Here is a 21,322-nt window from a genome sequence, read left to right on the forward strand (position 1 = left end):
TGTAAGGATCTTCCAAGAAAGAAAAAGTCAGAAAGCCGCATAGTCCAGAAGATTGTCAAGGTAGAATGAATTGTTAGGGTAGAGATTTTCGCAAGCTTGTCAGTGTGTATGCAGGCTGGGAACAAAACTTTGCATAGCGTCGAATGGCACCCAGTGACCTCCAGCGTACTTGCTAATGATGCATTGATTAAATAAACAAGAACTTTTTGAAGTTATACTTCTATAGGCGCATTCTGCCCTACGCAGTAAATCAACGATTTGAGACTGGTGACCTTGAGAAAAAGCGTTACGGAAGTGGACTTTGCTTGATTCTCCCCCTTTGCCCCACCCCTCTTGACGTACTTCTAGTCTTCCGATCATAGCACCACACCATACCACACATTTTGAATTTTACGTATTTTTTTTTTTCAACCAATTTCTAAAAAAAAAAAAAAAAAAAAAAAAAAAGTTCCTAAAGAGATTTGAGCCACCGTTCTTTGTCACACTGGGCGAGCCCCTTAAATCTTAATTGTTACAGCATTGTGAGAAGTACAATTATTACTACTACGTACTGATAAGAATTTTTTTTAATTATTTCTATTTTTGACACAGATTTAATCTAAAAGAATAATATATTGTTGAAAACAAAAAATAGGTTTCAGAATAAGAAATGGTTATGTTTGTAATTAAAGAGCTTTTTTAGTTTCAGTAACAGCTTAAATATAAACGCATTTTTTTTTCTTTGATAAATTTTTTCAATAATTTACGTAATTCTTAGATATGATTCTTAATCAATAGTACCCAGGTGATAATTAATAATTTAATTATATTTTGTATAATACTCATATAAAGTAAACAGAACAAAAAAGGTATGTTCCCAGGCATGAAAAAATAGTACCAAACATTAAAAGAAAAAAGTGAAAAAGGTTTTATCTTTTATTAATAGTATACATATCAAAGATCCACAGGACTTTTTTGAACCACGTTACCAGCATCACAAACGTTTCTTGATATTTGATTTAATTGGTTAAAAATATCTAAGTTTTTGGATGCAGCAACAGCCTTTAGATTGTAAGCAACACGACTGGAAGCCTGAAAATCCGTTAATCTCATGTAACTTACTTTTTAAGTTATTAACAGTTTTTTATTTAAAATATTACCTCTGCACACCATACTCGAGCGATTAAAATTTCATGTTCAGCACTAGGAAGTTTTCTTTTTTTTGATAAACTGGCGCGACTAAGAACCACAGACATCGTGTACGTATCAATTGCGGCTTGCGCAAGTCTATTAAGTATAAATTGTTCATCAATTATTTTCTTACCGTATTTAGCAAGTACTGATTCAATCACTGAGCCGAAGGACTCGATGCTCTAAAAAAAAAAAAAAAAAAAAAAATCAGATCCATAACGGATAAACTATTCAGTTTATATGATTATTTAAGACTGTCTACCTTAGAACAAATAGCAGCCGATTCTCCAAGACTTTCATGGACAACATGAGACAAGCTTGGTGAGCTCAGTCCAATAACTCTAGTTGCCCTCCGAGAAACTTCTTCAGCTATTAAACTCAAATTAGCAGTAGGATTTTTAAAAGCTTTTTGTAACTCTTTCAAATGACTTCCTGCATATTGAATGCCGGTTAAGGCAACGAACAGTCGGAGAATATCATTCGTCCCTTCAAAAATTCTAAATATTCTTAGATCACGTAAAATTCTTTCAAGGCCTGTTGCCTGCATGTATCCCATTCCTCCAAGAATTTGAATAGCTTCATCACAAACCCACCAAGCAGCTTCTGAAGCGAATACCTATAAAAGAATTGTCTTTTTTATTGCTTGAAATTATACATTTTTGTTTTAAAGCTGCATTTATAAAAATAATACTATTCTAATTTTTTTTCAGATATGCTTTCTAGACATTAAGACGATTATTTGACTGCTACTCATTCAAATTATAAAATAATTATATTTAACTAAATTGTAACTTGTAACATGATAATTTTAAACATAGCTAACTTAGAATAAAAAGTTTAGGCAACTGAGAAAATTTTTAGTTATAATGCTAACAGTGTAAGCAGGTAGTTTTATTGAAACTTTTGTTAATTTTGTGATAACGAAACAGCACACTCAGAAATCAAAAACATCTAAACAGACAGAAAAATTAAGAACTGTAGGCATTCGATAATTTAATGTTAATATTTATACACAATTTTAATTTTCTTAACTATGTTAGAATTGAGTATGTCAATACATGTCGTGTTTGAGGACAAAATTTATTTGTGTAGGCCGAAAATGATTAAGCTAGATATGGGTAATGAGTATAGAGATCAGCCCACAAAGACAGATATACATTTATTAGCCCCCATCGAGTTATGTGAGAGCGTGACGAGATAAGGTTGAGAAAGAAGACAAAGCGTCGGTGACCACGCCCCTACCGTTTACTTCAGATTTGCCCACTAAAATTTTTAAACATCGGAAAATAAGTATTTTTGCTGGTATGCCCCAAATATTTTGGTTAAATTCAATCTCTTTAATCCTATTCTACAGCTTCACCTTTTTAAGAATTGTCTACCTTAACAAAGAGATCCCTCTAGGTATTTAGTTAATTAACTAAATTAATTTAAAAAATAACTATTTTATGAAAAAAAGAAGTATTGCCACTTGACTTTACCATTTCTTTAGTTAATTAAGCCTCCGTTTGGCGACATACTTTGGAGCTCAAGAAAAAGAATTAAATGACTGACAATTAGAACATGATTTTATTTTTTATTTTCTTTAACCGTGTATCATGAGTCAAAGACGTAATAAAGAAATATACTGATTGACAAATTGTTCAATAAAACAGCTTCTCACAATAAAGTATGTAACACAGTTTAAATAGTATTAACATAATTAGATCGATAAGATAAGAAACTCTAATTATTTTCGGGAATGCTCTAAATAACAAGCTGTAATCATAAGCCTTATTGCACTCAGCAATTTGGGTAGTTAATAGTCATACATTACTAACAAATTTTTTCAGTAGTTGTAAAATAAGAAATCATTTGATAGAAATAATTTTTCAAGTAACTTGTGATTTGTTTTCACGGCTTTCGTACGAATTTTCGTAATAAATAATTATTTAATGTGAGAATCATTTATTTATTAAGTACTAGGAGGCTTTGCTTCCTGCACGCCCTGCGCACTAACTCCCAAAATTTTTTTAATTAAACATATTTCTAATAATTATTGAATTTAAGTTAAATGATTAAATTTTAAAAATGAATTTAAGTTCAAACTAATAAAATGACCTTGATTAGCCAGCGCTTGTCTACTTAATCACATATGTACATTTAAATGTACCGCCTTTTGTCAGTCACGACCAATCAGATCAAGACGTATTCTATTGACAGTCACGTGACACTCATTTTTTTAGGAGAGGAACAGTATTTAAGAATGTCTCAAATCCATGAATACGTATGTTCAACATCAAATTAGTATTACAAACATTAACTATATAGAATTTATATATTCGCGCTAGAAATTAACTTTAAAATTTTGTAACCAATAGCGTGCGTATGATGGTCCTGCGTAACCACCAATCATAGCGCTCCACGTTTAAGTTACTTTGGCTGCTCACGACTGCTCGCCTATAAGCATTTAGTCAGTCCGCACTGATCGCTCGTCCAGTAAACCACAGTGTGGTCACTGTGTACACTAACAAAGTAGACATTTTCTCGAGTAAATCATTTTAAATAGAAAAAGAAAATGTCTTGTTTATTTTACTCGCGTGACTCAAACAACATCATTTTTAGTTAATTATATTAGTAAAATAACTGTTTTTCAACTTCGTTCAATATACTTAAACTAGCGCACATAAAACGTAATTTTGTTGTTTACCACAGTTTTTCAGTTTTTTTTCTCATCAAGTGTTGTAATTCCTGCTGTTAATATACTTTATTATTTGTTATGTATATAAAAAAGTGTGAGTATTAATCTTTAAATAAAACCAAGCAATTTGGTTTCCACTCTTTTCCCTCGCAACCGGGAAATCAAATCATACAGTCAACAATTCTTGGGTTTTCAATCCTAAACGTTTGTCCTTCGAGCCGGATCGAAAGGGTGAGTGGAAAGCTTTGGCTTATTATTAGCCACGTGCGAGTTACAAAGTGGGCCATCTTAACCAACTTCTACTTCACGAGCGACGTGCGGACGCGGTCAGCGCGCCAGTGCGTTGGGCGTATCTTTCTCTCTCTCACACACACTCGCATACAACAACACTTGGTACCTGTGGTAAGTTCAGTGCTTTTTCTCATCGTACACGAACTCGAGTACATACTCGTTGGCTTCGTTGCGAAGCTTATTGCTACACTTTTCTCGTACGATTTGTCGCCATCTTTTAGTGCACAGGCCCTAGTACACACTCACTGGCCATCTTGTTCTTCCTGCGTTGAGCAGGCAGATTCATTTTTTTTTGTTTCGTGCACTGGCTCGAGTACTATTACTCGTTTGCCACCTTTGGTAAATAGCTTTTAGCTTCATGTAAAAGCTCAGATTATTTTAGCTGTACTAGGTCGTGTACTATTACTCGTTTGCTACTTTGGTAAATAGCTTTTAGCTTCACATGAAAGCTCAGCTTATTTTTAGCTGTACTAGCTCGAGTCCTATTACTCGTTTGCTACTTTGGTAAATAGCTTTTAGCTACATAGAAAACAATTGGCTTATATTTAGCCTTGGCCTTCGTAGCCATATACATAGTGCTCTCTTACACTCATAAGCACATGGCTCGCACATAGTCGGCCATTGGTGCCCTCGCTCTTTTAATTTCCTTTGTGTGCCGTACTTATAAACCTTCTTGCTCCACAGAACAACAAGGGTTTTATCGGCAGCGGGCTAACGCTTACGGTGTGCTCGCCTGTCACTGCAGGGCATCATAGCACTTGAAAGTGCTTCTCATCATAGCTGCAGGCCGCCATTGCCTGCAGGTTCAAGGTAAACCGTCGATGTGATTGAGCCACTTTAATGCCTGGATACCCATTGCATGGGCCTGAATACCTGTGCACATAGTCGTCGTCTTCAAGGTCCTGCATACATTCTTCGCACTCAATTAAGCAGGTAGCTGATCACCTGCGTCGTCTACGGCTGCTCCTTTAACAGGTTTTAAATTGCGATTTCTAGTAAATTTAAATAACTATTAATTACACGATTCAATTTAGCGATAAAAATTAGAAAATTTCAGTTTATTTAAGCACTAGTGCAAGTATTGATTTGCGTTAATTATATAAGTATTCAATTTAGAGATTTTCTACTATTTTATTATATTTGTTTAAACAATTTGTACTGTAAATAGCTTGATTGTCACTGCCAGGTGCAGATAATGTTTGGTCACTATGGATGCATATTACTCAACGCAGCTTGGCCTTTATACCAAAATAAAGAATGCTTTCATTAATTTTAAAAAACTTGGCTCGGCCAAAATGACAAAGAGTCAAGCTGTGGCTCGACTACAACAAATTGAAGATGCGTTTGAACAATTTAAAACAATTAATACTACTATTATGACTTTGGATCCTCTTGATAAACAACACGACTATTTTAAAACTGGCGTGTTTGAGGGTGGTGAAGACCTTTTTTATTCGGCCGTTGGGGACTTTTAGAACTACCTGTTTTCGTTATCAACCGATAATCCAGCTCCTGTACCTCCCAACTTTGCCCCACCTCAAAATTTTGTGCAAGGTTATGCCTCGTTACCTTCTATTGATTTACCAGTTTTCAATGGTAACCTTGATTGTTGGGAGAATTTTAGAGATGTCTATAGAGCTTTGGTACACAGGAAGCAGGATCTCCCAGGTATTATTAGGTACCAGCACTAACGTACTTATGTTACTGGTGATGCTTCAGATTCAATTAAAACAATTCCTCTTACTGGGGAAAACTACTCATAGGCTTGGGAGACCCTGCTTGTCTTCTACGACAACCAGCGTTGATTAGTGTCCTCATATACCAGCAACATTATTAGTGCCCAACAAATGAAAAACTCTTCTCGCATTGAAATAAAACGCATTTCCAAAGAAATGCTGGGTCCCTTTGATTCTTTGTCAGCCATGGAAAGACATATGGGTGACAATGACATTTTCATTGCTCTCGTGACTAGCAAATTCGATTTCCACACGTATAAAGATTGGCAGAAGCATCTGGGGAGCAGTAGCAATGCGCCTACGCTAATACAACTACGTTAATTCATAAGAGCCCAAATTATAACTTTAGAAGCTTCTGCTAGAAAAACCCCGATCAATCTGGACCAAAGGCGCAAACCTAATAAGTCAATTGTAGTACATCAAACTGCAGCTCATTCTTCTGAAACCAATACACCAAAATGTTTGTTCTGTAATCAAACTCATTAGTTGTACCAATGTGACAGTTTCAAATTAAAGCCCTGGAATGGAAAAAAGAGTTTTGTTGAAAGCAAAAGAATTTGTTTTAATTGTTTTGGTAAACATAGTTCAAATAAGTGCACATCAAAATTTAATTTCTTTAAATGTCATCAAAGGCATAACACATTAATGCATAAAGATGAGTTTGATTCTCACAAGGGCAAACCTAATAATGAAAAGAATAACGAGAATCCTGATCCTAAAAACAGGTCATGTCTTAATGCCGGTATTGCTTCTGAAGTGAACTTTCCCAGAGCACCCAGAGTTCTTCTTGCCACTGCAGTGGTTTACATTGTTGATTCTAATGGTTCGAGTCTCAAAGTGAGAGCATTAATTGACCAATGCTCGCAATCATCTACTGTCTCCAAATCTCTTTATGACTTATTGAATTTTAAGAGTCGCAGTACCAACATCTCGTTGTCTGGTATAGGAGACTAATCTGTAAATGTAAAACAGTCAGTTCAATTCAAAATTCAATCTTATTTTGAATCCAATTTTAGTTTGGAAGTTGAAGCTTTGGTAGTGCCTTGGATCACTTCTTAGAAACCTCTAGTTTGTTGTGAGGTAATAAACTTAAGCCATATAAAGGGTCTGCAATTGGCTAATCCCAATTTTTTGGGGCTGGATAAAATAGATTTATTATTTGATGCATCTGTTCATGCTGCAATAATAAATAATTTTGTTAAAATAGGTGAAGCTGGTCAACCCATAGCTTCATCTTCCAAACTATGTTGGCTACCGTCAGGCCCAGTATCTTCATTATCGTCGTTAAATTCATCAGACCCTGTTTCTTTACATATCATAGATAATTCTAATCTTTTTTATCTTGTACATAAATTTTGGTCGATTGAGGAGCCCATATCTAAATTACGTTAAGTCCTGAGGAATCTGAATGTGAAGAGCATTTCTCTAACACTCATTCCAGGCAACCTGATGGCCGGTATATGGTCTATTTGCCCTTCAAAGCTTCGGCAGACAACCTCAAAGCTGCTAATAAGTTCTGGCATCAGGCTGCATTGTCTATGCTCAAGCAGCTAGAGCAACGATTCCTCAGAGATCCTGAATTGTATAAGGCTTATAACCAGTTCATGCCCGAGTACTCAGCCTTGGGTCATATGAGGAAAGGTCATGAACCTTATCATGCTCAATATTTTTCACTTCATCATCGTGTTTATTAAACTAACGGTGAAACTTGAAAATTAAGAGTTGTATTTAATGGATCATTCAAAAAACGTGAAGGCCATTCGTTGAATTCCGTTTTGCATTTAGGCCCTAATTTATGACATAATTTGTTTGAGATCATTCTTAAATGGAGATTTTATAGTTTTGTATTCACTACTGCTGCGGAGAAAATGTTCAGACAGATAATGGTTCACCCTGAGGATCAGGTCTTTCAGGCTATTCTTTGGCGCTCATAACTAACTGATCCAGTAAAAACTTATTTACTCACTACAGTCACTTATGGCCTGGTCAGCTCGCCATATTTGGCTACTCATGTTCTTCGACAGCTGGCAATGGATAGTATTCATTCACATCCAAGAGCCGCCAAAATTATCCCAGAAGAGTTCTATGTTGACGATTGTCTCTCTGGCGCTTACTCTCTTTTGGAAGCACAGCAAAAGGGCGCTGAACTTCTAGATTTAGCTTAATCAGGCGGTTTTCCTCTGAGAAAATGGTCTAACTCGGCGGAAGTACTCTCAAAGATCCCTGATAAGTTTAAGATTAGCAAGCTCAAAGAATTCAAAGACTATGATCAAACGGTCTCTGTTCTTGGCTTGTCTTGGAATCCCAAAAGTGATGAATTTCAATTCCAACTAGTCGTTGATCTTAGTCCTCAGTCTTGGACGAGACGATCATTACTGAGACAGTTGGCGAAGATCTTTGACCCTTTGAGATGGTTTTCGCCTGTTATTATTTTGGGCAAAATTCTCTTTCAGTCTCTGTGGCTGCTGAAAGTGTCATAGGATCAACCCTTGCCACCACCAATAGTTTCTAAATGGATTAGTTGGTTGGACGAATTACCCCAGTTGAACCAAATTACAATACCTCGCTGGAATTTCTTTTCGCCTGGTTTTTTTATACTCGCTCGTAATCGAAGGAAGCAAGTTAAGAAAATATTATAACATGTAAACCTACAGATTTTAACTACTTTATTCGACAGTTTGTTTGTTTTTTATCTCTAACTCTATTTTTTGAAAAGAAAATTGAACTGCAGTTGAAGCGTCATATTTCCTAAAATACATTTTTTAACATTAATTATAATTTTACCTTTAAAACCAAAAAATTATGAAAGAATAATATTAAGTAACAAGTAAAACGTGAACTCAAAACTATTTTATCTCTTTCATTTTTCACACTTTTCGCTGTTAATGCAAGGAACAGATTTTTTGACAATTTTAGATTTTTTATTTGATGTGTTGTTTTACAGCTTTTCTTTATAATTTATTTTTTGTTTCTGATTCAATTTCGGCTGACTCACTTTTTTTTTTTATGTCTGCTCCAGATGTAATAATTTCGAAGTAGAAAATTCTTTCATTTGAGCTGGTTTGTTCCTTCCATCGATATCTTCTTTAAAACTGTAGCGATGGTAACTATGATTAACTCATATTCAATATACCACTTAATTAAAGGTTATGCTGGGATAAAATAACGAAAAAAAAGAACAAAACGTAATACGAATTATTATTAAACAGATTAAAACGATATTTACAAATCAAAGTAAATATAATACGAGCAAACTTGTCTAGAAACTACAGATAACAATAACAGCAACAGGTATTCGTAAGAATATTATTATACTATAGAGTGTGAGGCACCTCTATCGTTGTATAGCTGATAAAAAAAAAAAAAACATGTATTAAGTGCCAATTTTTCAAATTTAATTCTAAAATTACAAACTCTTTTTCTACTCCAAAAAAAATTTAGCAAAAAGAAACAAACTATCAAAAAAAGTAGCTTAAATCTATAGGTTTACATATGATAACGTTTTTTAAGCTTGCTTACTTCGATTGTGAGCGAGTATGAAAAAATGTATCACATAGCAGCCACAGTGGCTAGTCCGCTCTGTGTGCTCGGCAGCTCGCGAAACTACGAACCGAAGTAATAATTTACTCACTATTTCTATACCTTTAGCTCCTCTCCCACTTTGAAAATTGGAGGAGATATATTTTATGAGTTACTCGTTTGATTGATCTATATATATATATGTAAATATATATATATATGTATATATATGTATATATATATCTTTATAAATGGTGACTTATGTGGACATTATTATGTAAATAAAGTTATTATGAGGACAAAATCGTACTTATGCGGACTGTCCTCATAACTTTTCAATGTTATTAGTATGTATTCTAAAAGCACGTTAAGTCCTCATGAGTCACCTTGTATATATACACATAAAAGTAATCTGATTCAAGGTAAGAAGTGGATTATGATAAATCAAATACTTCAAAAATTTTCAAAAAAGTATTTACTTAGTATCCTCCTATTCTTCTAATCTTATATGTCGAAATTCATTAGAAATAATCTGAAATATACGAATTAGTATTATAACCATAAAACACAGTATAATGTGCAAAACAAAAGAAATAATGGTAGGATTTATTACAATTATAGTGGACTAATGTATATGTATACACAATTTTTGTGTACTTCTGTGCACAAAAAGGCTTTTTTTGTCTTTTTATGTTCTTGGGTTGTCAAAGTTACAGAATTTTCTTTAATTTCTTGTTGTTCGATAGTTTATCTATTTAATACTTCGAGATTTGTTATGACACCAGTTTCAAAACATAATCTGTAGTGCCAATCAAACTTCACTATGCTGACACTATCTTATATGGGGCAAGTTTTCTGCATACTTCGTTGTGTTTTACATAGATGGATATGCACTTCAGTATTTGCCTTATATATGACATTTTCACACAAAGGATGGATTATCATTTCCGATTTTCCACGATTCTCATGTTCTAAATATTAGACTCCATGAATTCAAGGGCTCTCACATTTGACTCTTTATTAAAATATGTAGCGAACACTATGTTCATAGTATTTCCGTCATTTTGTTTATTATCTAATGAATGGTATCTGATGTCGTTAAACAGGCAGAACGTTATCATAAGCAGTTTCTTTTTTTTTAGTGTCATCATCACCGGTACTTTAGCCATTAATTTATGAGGAAGGGCATTTGGTCGTGAAATCGGTTGCATTGATTCACTTTTTTTCTCCGTATTTTTATTCGTATTAATATTCTCTGATTTTCCTATTTTCAAATCTTTTGGCCACTTAGTTATGTAATATACTATTGTACGTCGTATGTCTTACACCCATTCAACATTTTTATGTTATATGAACAAGAATAACATTTCCCCGTTTTTGTTGTTTGGTTGAAAAATAAATATTCTGAATTAGATACTTGTGTTACAAAAAAAAATAATACATTGACCATGTAAAGCATTTTATGATCGCAATTATCTTCGTGCGATTACGATTTACTCCTATAAATCGTAATGTTAAAACAGTTTCTTATTCATGACTATCTGAAAGGGTTTCTACAGTTGTGGTCAGGTTAGTTTTCTTATGCGGTACTTGAGTTTTGGCATTAATAAGCGCTTGTAATGTTGGGGTGATTCTAAACTGCTTCGCCACTTTTTGGTTTCTTGTGGTGAAATAAAGATCACCTCGTAACTCAAGTAGTCCAAAGCAAAGAGTTCTTGTTCTATGGACTGGACCACTCCAAAACTTTCAAAAATTTTCTTTAGTATTAGTCAGATGTAACTTTCCCGCAATAGTGTGCAAAGTTGGTGTCCATCACCCATTACTTCGACGATTTTTGGGTCTTGATTATCCATGGTAAAAATACTTCTATAAATGTAATTGAAGACCATTTTACGTGCTTGATTGAATAACTGTGTATATGTTTGTATGTGTTTAATACGTAAGATCATGCTGTTAATGTTTGTTCTACATATGCATGTTAGTGAATAAAATTCATGCTTGGGTTTGTGCATAGAAATACATAGTTTTTATACATGAATAGTTTTGAGTTAAGATTGCGATGTATAACTTAAGTTTGAATTATTGATTTAAATGATCTAAGTGATTGTAATAGAATTAATATTCAAGTATTCTATAAATCTAAATACGTATCTTCTAGTATAACTTAAATACGTGATGGTAATCATTGCACTAAATATAAAGTTCTTTATTTTTATAAAGCTGAAAATTGAATTCATACAACTAAGTGATGTATTTTATTGTCGCAGGATGTAGCTTATTCTATTATTGGGTTTATCTTCTGCAACTGTTAATTTTTTTTTTGTAAATCGATGGTTTTATCAAAAGTTAGCATTATTTCTGAAGTCTGTAGACATCGTTGTGTCTTCTGCCTGTAATATAACATGTCTTTAATATGTCATTATATTGTACACAACATGTGATATAACATGTCTTTGATATGTCATTCACGAAAAAAATTAGTTAATTTCAGGTCCATTTTGCATTTTACGCTCCATTTAATGGGGTCAGCGTATTTTATGTGATGTTTGAGTTCATCGTCCTGTAATGCTTAAATAGTACTTTCAGGATTCATATATTTTGTATATCACTGGGGTAGTCTTCCTAGTCGATGTCTAATGGCATGACAATATTCTAGGGTTCTAAATCGAAAGAAATGGTTAAAAAAGTCTCTTTTCTTTTTCTTTTCTTCTATAACCCTTAGTGGAAGACACGTACGTTTTTAAAATTAATATTGAGTAGGTATTTCATTTTTCTTTTTACGGTGATGTTGGTGGGGAAATCTTCTCTACTTGACGAACGGTGAGTTTCATCTCAAAAGTAATAGGTGTTCGAATTTCTTTCCTTTCAATAGATGTTTTGTCAGATTCTTTAGTAAATGAGTCGTTAGCGTAAATTACAGTTATAGCTCGTTCAATCAAATCAATTTTACAGCGTCATGGAAGGCATTTGTGTCTCTTCAGGGTTTATGTAACATAGTCAAGTTCAAATCAACTTCTATCTAATAGGTGTATTGTATCTGAATGATTATCTTATGTTTACTAGTTAAGGTTAGTTTTACCCATTCACCCATTATTCATTTGTAAAAAACCTATACATTTTACTCTTCCTTGTCAATTCATATAATTAAAACAGATAAAGCTTAATTGTTTTTTATTACGTGTTAAAAATAACCATGAATTATCAGCTGATAAGTAAATCCATTTTAATAATTCCATAGCTGAGCATTTGTAAGCATTTACTATTTTATCACATTGATTAAATGTAACTTAGTTTAATCGTAGATACGAATTATGTTTTGCTGATACTGCTAAGAAAGGGTACGATAGTTTTATGTAGGCGGATCCATTTTGTCCTGGTTGAAGTATCATAATAAGACGTAGTCTACAAAGATTATATAATTATACTGCTCTGGCAAAATTTCTCGTCAACTTATAATCTGCCCAAGGAATATTACTTTTTTTTCGAAAAATTCAACCTTATTTGGCCGAAGTACCAAATTTTCTGATCTTAATGAGTCAAAAATCGTGATTAACTAGATTTTTTGCGTAAATAATAATATCATCTGAATACACTTACATTTCAACATTTAATAAACCTCTTAACATGAGATCCATTAGCCGTTGGAACGTGGCAGGTGTGTTTTTCAAGCCTTCAGACATTCCTCTGTATTGGTTATGTCCATAGGTTGTTGCAAATGCTTTTCTTTACTTATCATGTTCAGCCATAGAAATTTTTAGGAATTGACTTACCAAACCAAAAACAAAATAATGTAGAGAACCTTGCAACTAGTCCATAATATTTGCGATGTTAGGCGATGGATGTGCATCATCAACGCTTTTTTTATTAAGTATTCAGAAATCAATTACTACCCTCCATCTTGAATATCTATGACAATCAGGTTTCTGAGAAACAATCAAAAAAGATGAATTATACGGTGATGAGAAAGGCTCAATTGGATGGGCTACGATATTGTTGCGTGTTAATTGTGATGCTATTTCCCGTCCGGCTTGTATGTGTAACGATATCAGTACAGGGTAAAGGGTCTCCTAATTACAGTAAGGTATTTGAAATTTATAAATTGGTCTACAAACTCAGTCTCGTTCTTCTAAGTTTAAGTGATCAGTATACACAAGCACTTTCAGCTTTCTTATTCTACCTCGTTTATTTTTGATCATTGGTCTCTCATATTCGCTAATAGAACCGGGGTTAAATTTAGGTAAAATATATTCGAAACGTAGCATTTCTTTTGGATCTACTTCAATCGTAACATCGTTTTCATTGGTGTTTATGGCCGTAACATTATAGTAGCTGCTCCCATTTCTTACTATTCTTTCCTCTAGATACATATTATGATGTCTTACTTCAATACATGGCAAGGATCCTCAATTAAATTCTTATTCATTTAATTAACTCTTACTATTTAACATACTCAAGTCTTCATCGTGTATTGAGTTTGTTTGTTAATATCTTCTTGTTGTTTATTAAAGGAATATTGTTTCACACGAGAAGTATTTTTACTCTGTCTAATGCCAAGGGGTTGGAGTGTATCTTAGTCGTCTTGTTAATTATTTTTGCTGTGTATGTTACTTCCATTAGTTCTATTATATGTGGGTTTCATAAAATTATCACCCCTCTCTAATTATCAATTTGTCATATTTATCTCGAAAATGCCTATAAGCTTTTATATCCCCAAATTTTTTATATTAAGGTACATTTAACTTCTCAGGTTAGCCTAAGATGTATTCAACGTTAAATTTTTGTTGGTCAATTTTATCTTTAAGACACTGTCTTTTTGTTAGTATTAAGGGTAGTAGCTCAAATTCGATTTTCCTGCACTTGTTCTTTGAGTTTTATTGCCTTCTGTTCTTTTTCATCCCTTTCTAATTGCACTACCTGTTCAAAAGTTTTAAAAAAAGTAATGAGGTTCATTAAGGCATCATATTATACTATAGCATCATGATAATACAATAATGTGGCTCGTCATTCTTTACAGAAAATTCGACCTAGTAGACCACCATCTTTGATGGGAAAGTCGTTAGGGATCTCATAAAAAACTGAAGGTTTTTTTTGTAGAGTTGTGTGCGTTTTTTGTAGTTAAAACTGGGTGGGGTGTAACTCCAGTAAGATCAATAATTTCGCTAGTCTCTACACATGAATATGAGAGCCACTGGTCTAATTTAATCAGGTTTATGGCAGCGCCATTATCGAGCATAAGTGTGATAAAGCAATTTTTTCCTTCTGGGACTGACAACCTTATGCTTGTAGGCTCATCGTCTATGCCAAGTCCCTGGTACGTACCGATGTGGACGGTTTCGATTCTGTTGCTATGTTCACTACTTGCGCTGAAACATTCAGTGTAGGGGTTGAATTTCATCTTTGGGGACTTACCTTTCAACGACGACTTGGGTGAGCTGTCTGAGAGTTTTAATTATGGAGAAAATGGTCGTGTTCTGGTTCGTACTGATTTTAATAATTTGGTTTGAAAGGTCGTTGCTTATAATTATTATTTTGGGGGTATCTATTGTAGCTTTGACATCTACCCTGATATCCTTGAGTATTCCTAGGATTCAAATTAGCATTACTTTGAGTATAATAATCGTTAGAATTCTCGTTATCATATCGTCTAAAATTATTCTGATAATAATTGGAGCTTCTTGACTGGTTCTGAAAATTTCAAATTCCGATCTCTCCCCTGATTCTGATGATTTTTGCGGTGATTTTGTTCATTGCGATATTGTTGATATTGTCTATTATTATTCTGATAATTATCATTCTGCCTATTAAAATTGTGATCCTGATAGTTGGCTTATTGTTTATTTAATTGTCCCATTTGATGCAATGAGAATGAATGATTAGGGTACCTATTCTGCTATTGATTTGAATTATTTAAATTATTGCTAAAATTACTGCAAGGTAGTCCTTGGTACCATGTACCCAGGATTATGTCCAGTCTCATTCGGCTCTCTAATCTGAACGCACAATTAAAGGTGTTGGCTAGGGAGGTAGATTCTTTCCAATATACCTGCTGACTTATCATAGGTTCTAGTCTTTTTATAAACATGTCTCATGCCATGTCTTTTATAGGGGTCATCATTTGTGTGCTGCATGTATTGCCTTTATCTTCCATCATAGCCTTTTCAGCACCACTCAGCAGTAGGTTTACATAATCATAATATTTGCCCATCGATCGGCTTTGTCATTGACTCGCTTTCTGCAGCTGAGTTTGATAGTATGCAACAGGTTTTTCTGTTACATATCCTTTTTTTTAATATTTTATAAATGCCTCAAGATTTTGAAAGTCTTGGCCACTTACGCTTATACGCGCGGCACCTCGCAAATTTTTTAAGACTGCCGTTTTATAAGGATCTTTTTGATCATCTTTGACCCAAATTTTTCCGTTCCTTAAGTCCTGAATAAAGTCATTAAGTGGAATATTTTTCCTATAAAATATGGAAATAAATTTGATTGTACGTTGATTTTCACCATTCCTTGTTATATAGTTTATTTTTTGGGTGTGTGTTTTTCCTTTTTCTTCTTATTTATTCCTCATACTACATGCTTATCTACGTGTGTAATACTAAAATACAATGGAGAAGGGTTTGACGACTTTTTCTTTCATCTACGTCAAAATTATTGTACCACTTTTTTTTTTTTTTTTTTTTTTTTTTTTTTTTTCTTTAATTAGAGTTAATCGCGTTCAAGAGAGAAGAAATAAAAATTTGTTATTATATTTTTAGTTTAGTTTCTTTGGTTGTTTCAAAACAGTACTTTATTGAATTTTCGCAATACATCATAAAAGACACGAGAAAAAAAATAGTTGGACATATCCATGTACATGTTTAAATATATGTATGAATAATAAGGATTATTATGCATCTGACCTGCTACACATGATTAATCATGGAGAATGGAGAAAAATAGTTTTTTTTATGTGTGTAATAATATATGTATACGTATGTATGCATGTGTGTGTTTTTATATGTATATGACTCCAGTGTGAATGTTTGTTCGGCGCATGCATTGGCAATGATTTTACATTACAGTTTATAGGTGTACGCCTGCTGACGGAACGTGCACTATGTGTAAGGTCCAGAAACTTAAGTGAGGGAGCGCAATCAAGCGTACTTGTAAATTACTTTCTGCTGTTTACTAGAAAAAGGATTAACGGCACAGGGATTGGCATGCGCACATGGCATGTGCGGCTATATATAAAAATTGCCAAGCAAGCATTGTCCAGGACATGGCGTATGATTGAAGGTTTTTTCTTCACAGAGAGGGAGAGAGAGAGAGAGTGAGAGAGAGAGCGAGTATTTATATCTTAACATTTCTTCGTCTTAAGATTAGAAGGGAGCACTATGGTCTACCCTCTAATACTGTATTGATATTACACACACACACACGTGGAATGTTCTTTGATTAACGGAACACCCTTCCGACCTTCACATGGTTAATTTGGCTGAAAGTTTTTTACATGCTTTATATTGAAGAAAAAGGGATACGTTTTTCTTCTTCTAATTTTATGGAAAATAGAAGCGACAGAAAATTTGAGAATTTGATAATTTTTGGCTTAGAGACTAACTTTCAAAAATTTATAACTCTAGTTCTATTTAAGCTAGAATCGTTTTTAATTTTGTTTTTTTTAATGTGAAAAAATGAACTTAAATTAAAAAAAAATTATTTCACAAATAATTATGAGCAAATTTATATTGTTACTAGAAATTCAAATGTTTAAATTTATCTTTAACAATTGCCGAACTCTTTTAGCTAGTGTTTTATGTTACCATCGTATTCAAAGTTAAATTTCCTATCGAAAACGTATTTTCGTTAACTAGGGAAAAGATTCTCAATATTGCAAAGAAATTAATTTATGTAGTGCGGTACGTCTTATTAACGTTTGGATTATATCTTGTTTCTCTATAATACAAATGATTAATTATTTTTATCAGTGTAAAACAAATAGTAATCAAAAGATAGTAATTGAAGATTATTATTAATTATTTTAAGTTCTTTAGGGTTCTTTGTGACACTATTAATAGATTATCTACTAGCATTCTTATAAGTTATACCTAATGTTACTTATTAAAGTACAGTCATTTTAAGTGGCATACATCTTTTAAATCCAATTGCGGATACGTGTAACTACGTAGTCAGCTGAATAAAGCGTATATACCTAACTGAGCATTCTTTATCACGTCTGCGAGTATTCACTTCAGATTTATCAGAATTTTAAAGAAAAATTAATTAACAGTATTAAGTACAAACAGTATCTAAAAACTGAAAAAAATTTATTGCAAGCCATAATATCCAGCATTGATGAGTTTTTAGAATTTTCAAGCAAGGGTTTAAGTAAATTACTGGTACATTTATTTTTATTCAATAAACAAATAAAATTAAAAAAAAAAAAGCAAAGTTAATAAAAAATGAGTGCATTGGACTTAGCGATTTTTCTGAAAATTATGCCTTTATAGTTGAAAATTCTGTTCAAGGTCTCCATTGGAAGAATGATCAAGCAACAATACATCCTTTTTCAATCTATCAGTAATATGATAAAGATGAGTCGAAAATCAAAAGTTTTGTTTCCATTTCTAAATGTTTACGTCAAAATACTATTGCTGTTCAAAGACAACTCGTAGAATTTATTAAAAAAAATTTAAAAGTCATAAATAAAATAATATATTTTTTTGATGGCGCAAGTAGGCAATACAAAAGCAAAATTTTTTTTATAAATCTTACTCATCATATGGATGATTTAAAAATAGCAACTAAGTGGCACTTTTTTCTAATCTCATATGGTGAAGGACCATTTGATGGAGTAGATGGAACATTAAAACGACTTGTTGCTAGAGCTAGTCTTCAAAGAGTATATAATCCTATTCGCACACCAGAAGAGTTGTTCAACTGGGCGACCAGGGCTCTTGCAAATAAAGTGTATCGCCATTTGACTACTAATGATTACTAAAAGATTATTAAAGCGTTTTTAAAAAGCTATAACGATGAAAGGCACTTTATGGTATCATTCTATGGTTCCAGTTTCTCCTAAGAAATTGAAAGCAAAGCGATTCTCATTGCATGCAAAAAAAAAGCTTTTGTAAAAATTTTTATACAAACAAAAATTGTACATGTATAGTATAGTATAGTATAGCGTAGTATGGTATAGTATAATGGTAACTGTAAATATTAAACAATGTCACTTAGAACGAAGCACTTATTGACTCATAATCTTGTATTGAAATCCTAATTAATAAGAGTATTTTCTTGCTATAATAACCTTTTTTATTTTTTGACTTTTTTCATTTATTCATGCATTAACTTTATTCACTAAACAATATTCTTTAATTGAAAATGTCAAACAATTATTTATATTACAGAAAAAACATGTTGAGTAAGAAAATGAAGCATGCGATACAATCCACTCGCTGATAAGACGTACCATACTTCATAAGTTGTTTTGTTTCCAATAGTAATAATTATTTTTTTCAGTCAACAAAAATACGTTTTCGATAGAAATTTGACGTTGAGTCAAAAAAACTAGCTAGGAGGGTGGGGCGATTGTTAAAAATTGACTTTAATTTGCAACAAATTAAATTGCTTGCCGAGCACTTTTACGTACATGGTGTTATCAACATTCAATTCATGATGTTATGAACATTCAATTTGGTTCTGGATGAATTTAAAACTTTTTGAAAATTCAGATATACTTGCTTAAGGTAGTAGTCGATCAAAAACACTTTTTTTACGATTTTTCTAAAATTTTGTGTGTGCCTTAAGATTGCTATTATTTATCATGAGCCAAAATTTGAAGAGGCTTAGCGGTATAGTTTTGGAGATATTAAAGTTTTAATGTTGAACTTTTAACACAGGATGTATAGGAAAGCGCCGGATTGGGGGTCGATTTGTGAACGAAATTGCTTATATCTCTAAAACGCTTCTTACAATGTTTCATAAAAAATAGTATGATATAATTTATATTATAAAGCAACTGTGGTTCCAATTTAAAAGGGCTCAGCGGTATAGTTTTGTTGTTCGAGCTTGGCAAAGTTGATAAATTCAGTGAAATTTCAGTAGACCGAGGAGCGTTATGAAAATCCGGCAACACTGCTTTCGTCGATCTCTACATTTATTCATGAATCTGTATGTATATTCCTTCCAGTGTATTGTACGCAAGCTACAGCTGACAGTATAAATGAAAATTAACAATATTTTATTTTGATAGTTGTCGAAGCGATATATATAGTATACGCATACGCTACAGCGCATTATGGCACGCACTGTAGAGTGCTCGACTACTACCTTAAACCATCTCCATAATATCCTGAAATCATGGCTGGGTTTTTTAGTATTTGTTCAAGTGGCAGTCAAAAAACTGTTTGCCAAGCACATTTACCGACATGTTGTTATTAACATTTGATTCGAGTTTCCGAACAATTTAAATTTTATTAAATATTCAGTTGCAGATTAAATTGCAGATTTAACAATATAGATAATAGCTTAGAGTGACTTTTTACATCTGAAATCATCTGTGTAAAAAGGTGAACAGCCTAAAAAGGGAATACTATGCCTCCACACATCTCAATGCTCACACATACACACATATGAACCAATCCCAGCACCCTTTTTAGACGAAAAGCTAAGGCCCAGGGGGGCAATTTTTCGGAACCAGCCATGAATCTTACTAATATTCAAAAACTTATGATTCACGGAGATCCAAAGTATTTTTGTCTTCTTCCCCAATTTCTGATGCAAAAAAGCTAAATTTCCTACTTTTAGATCATCTTGAAATAGCCACAACTATCATACCAAGGATATAATAATCTGAAAAAAAAACGTTTGCTAAAGATGCGGCTGGTTTCATTTCTGCAAGAGACGTTCTTTAACTTGACAGTCGATTTTTGGTCAGTTATGTAATTCCAATATGGCAGCAACTGTCATTTGTCTGGGATAACTTTTCATGTTCTTTTCATTAGACTAAGCTGCGGCTGGTTCTAAATTTCTGCATGAGGTAATCTTTTGGAATTATATTTTTAAATCTGCAATTTAATTTGCCACATCGAATATCAGTGACAAAAACAATGCAAAAACCGAAAATTAAATGAAAAAAAAATTCAAAAAGGCTTTTTAAAGCCTGTACGTAAGCTTTAAATGGAAAATAAAGGGCACAAAAATAAATGTTTTCGCGAGCTATCACAGTTAAAAAAAAAGTCATTCTACGACCCACGGAAGCAAAAACATCGATTATTTTTAGACAACGAGCGATTTTCAGCGCGCGATATCAGATTTCGCGTCAGCCGTAGCTGTCCAAAACAATTTAATCTTGATACTCATTAAAAAAAGCTTCAAAAACAGAAGGCAAACTTACTTATAGACTTCTTTTTTTTTTTAATAGAGGGGTCTAAGCATCTTCTTTTTCTGATTTATTATTAGTTTCTGATAAATTAGTGTTTGGTTCATGAGAATTATAGTAATGTTACAATGAGTTATTAATAGCATCTAATTTTATTTTAAGAGAAATTTTCTCAGTTAACAGTTTCTGTAATTGAAGTTTTTTACCACTTATCTTGATTTTCTTGTAATTCGTTCACGTTGAACAATTCCTATGTTGGTATTACTTGTATTTTAAATTGTTGTTTAAATTTTTTTTTCATCTATTTACTGCGAAATTGTGTTCTTGTAAGTTAGGACAAAACCACTTTATGAGCAGATCGGGTATTTAGATTGTCTGGTATTGAAGCAGGACTAATGAAACACATCGCTTTGATGAGCTCATTTAAGGTAAGAGTAGATAGACCACTTTAGTTAGCAGTTGTGATGTTGACGTGTATGTCTGTATATTCAGTGTAAGAGATTACTAATTTCTTTTTTCTTGCCTATTATTTAATATACAATTTTGTCTTTTTTTTTTTTTTTTTTT

At 32.9% G+C, this 21,322-nt stretch overlaps 1 protein-coding gene across 3 annotated transcripts in view; it reads right to left on the minus strand.

Moving 5' to 3' along the window:
- Positions 1 to 902: 902 nt before the first annotated feature.
- Positions 903 to 21,322, minus strand: part of Acadvl (Acyl-CoA dehydrogenase very long chain) — a 164,626-nt gene continuing 144,206 nt past the window's right edge. For 2 of the 3 annotated variants that reach the window (XM_089592490.1, XM_014349418.3), the window contains 3 exons: positions 1,433 to 1,786; positions 1,140 to 1,352; positions 903 to 1,071 (listed from right to left, as the gene is read on the minus strand). In XM_089592490.1, the coding sequence (XP_089448616.1) occupies positions 934 to 1,071; positions 1,140 to 1,352; positions 1,433 to 1,786 (705 nt within the window). In that variant the 3' untranslated portion in view covers positions 903 to 933. The remainder of the gene's footprint in view (positions 1,072 to 1,139; positions 1,353 to 1,432; positions 1,787 to 21,322) is intronic. The other variant, XM_014349419.3, reaches the window with a different exon arrangement.

Source organism: Copidosoma floridanum, unplaced genomic scaffold, assembly GCF_036245765.1.
Source record: "Copidosoma floridanum isolate Cflo_tuat_1 unplaced genomic scaffold, Cflo_Japanese_pri ptg000018l, whole genome shotgun sequence".
NCBI classification, from domain to species: domain Eukaryota; kingdom Metazoa; phylum Arthropoda; class Insecta; order Hymenoptera; family Encyrtidae; genus Copidosoma; species Copidosoma floridanum.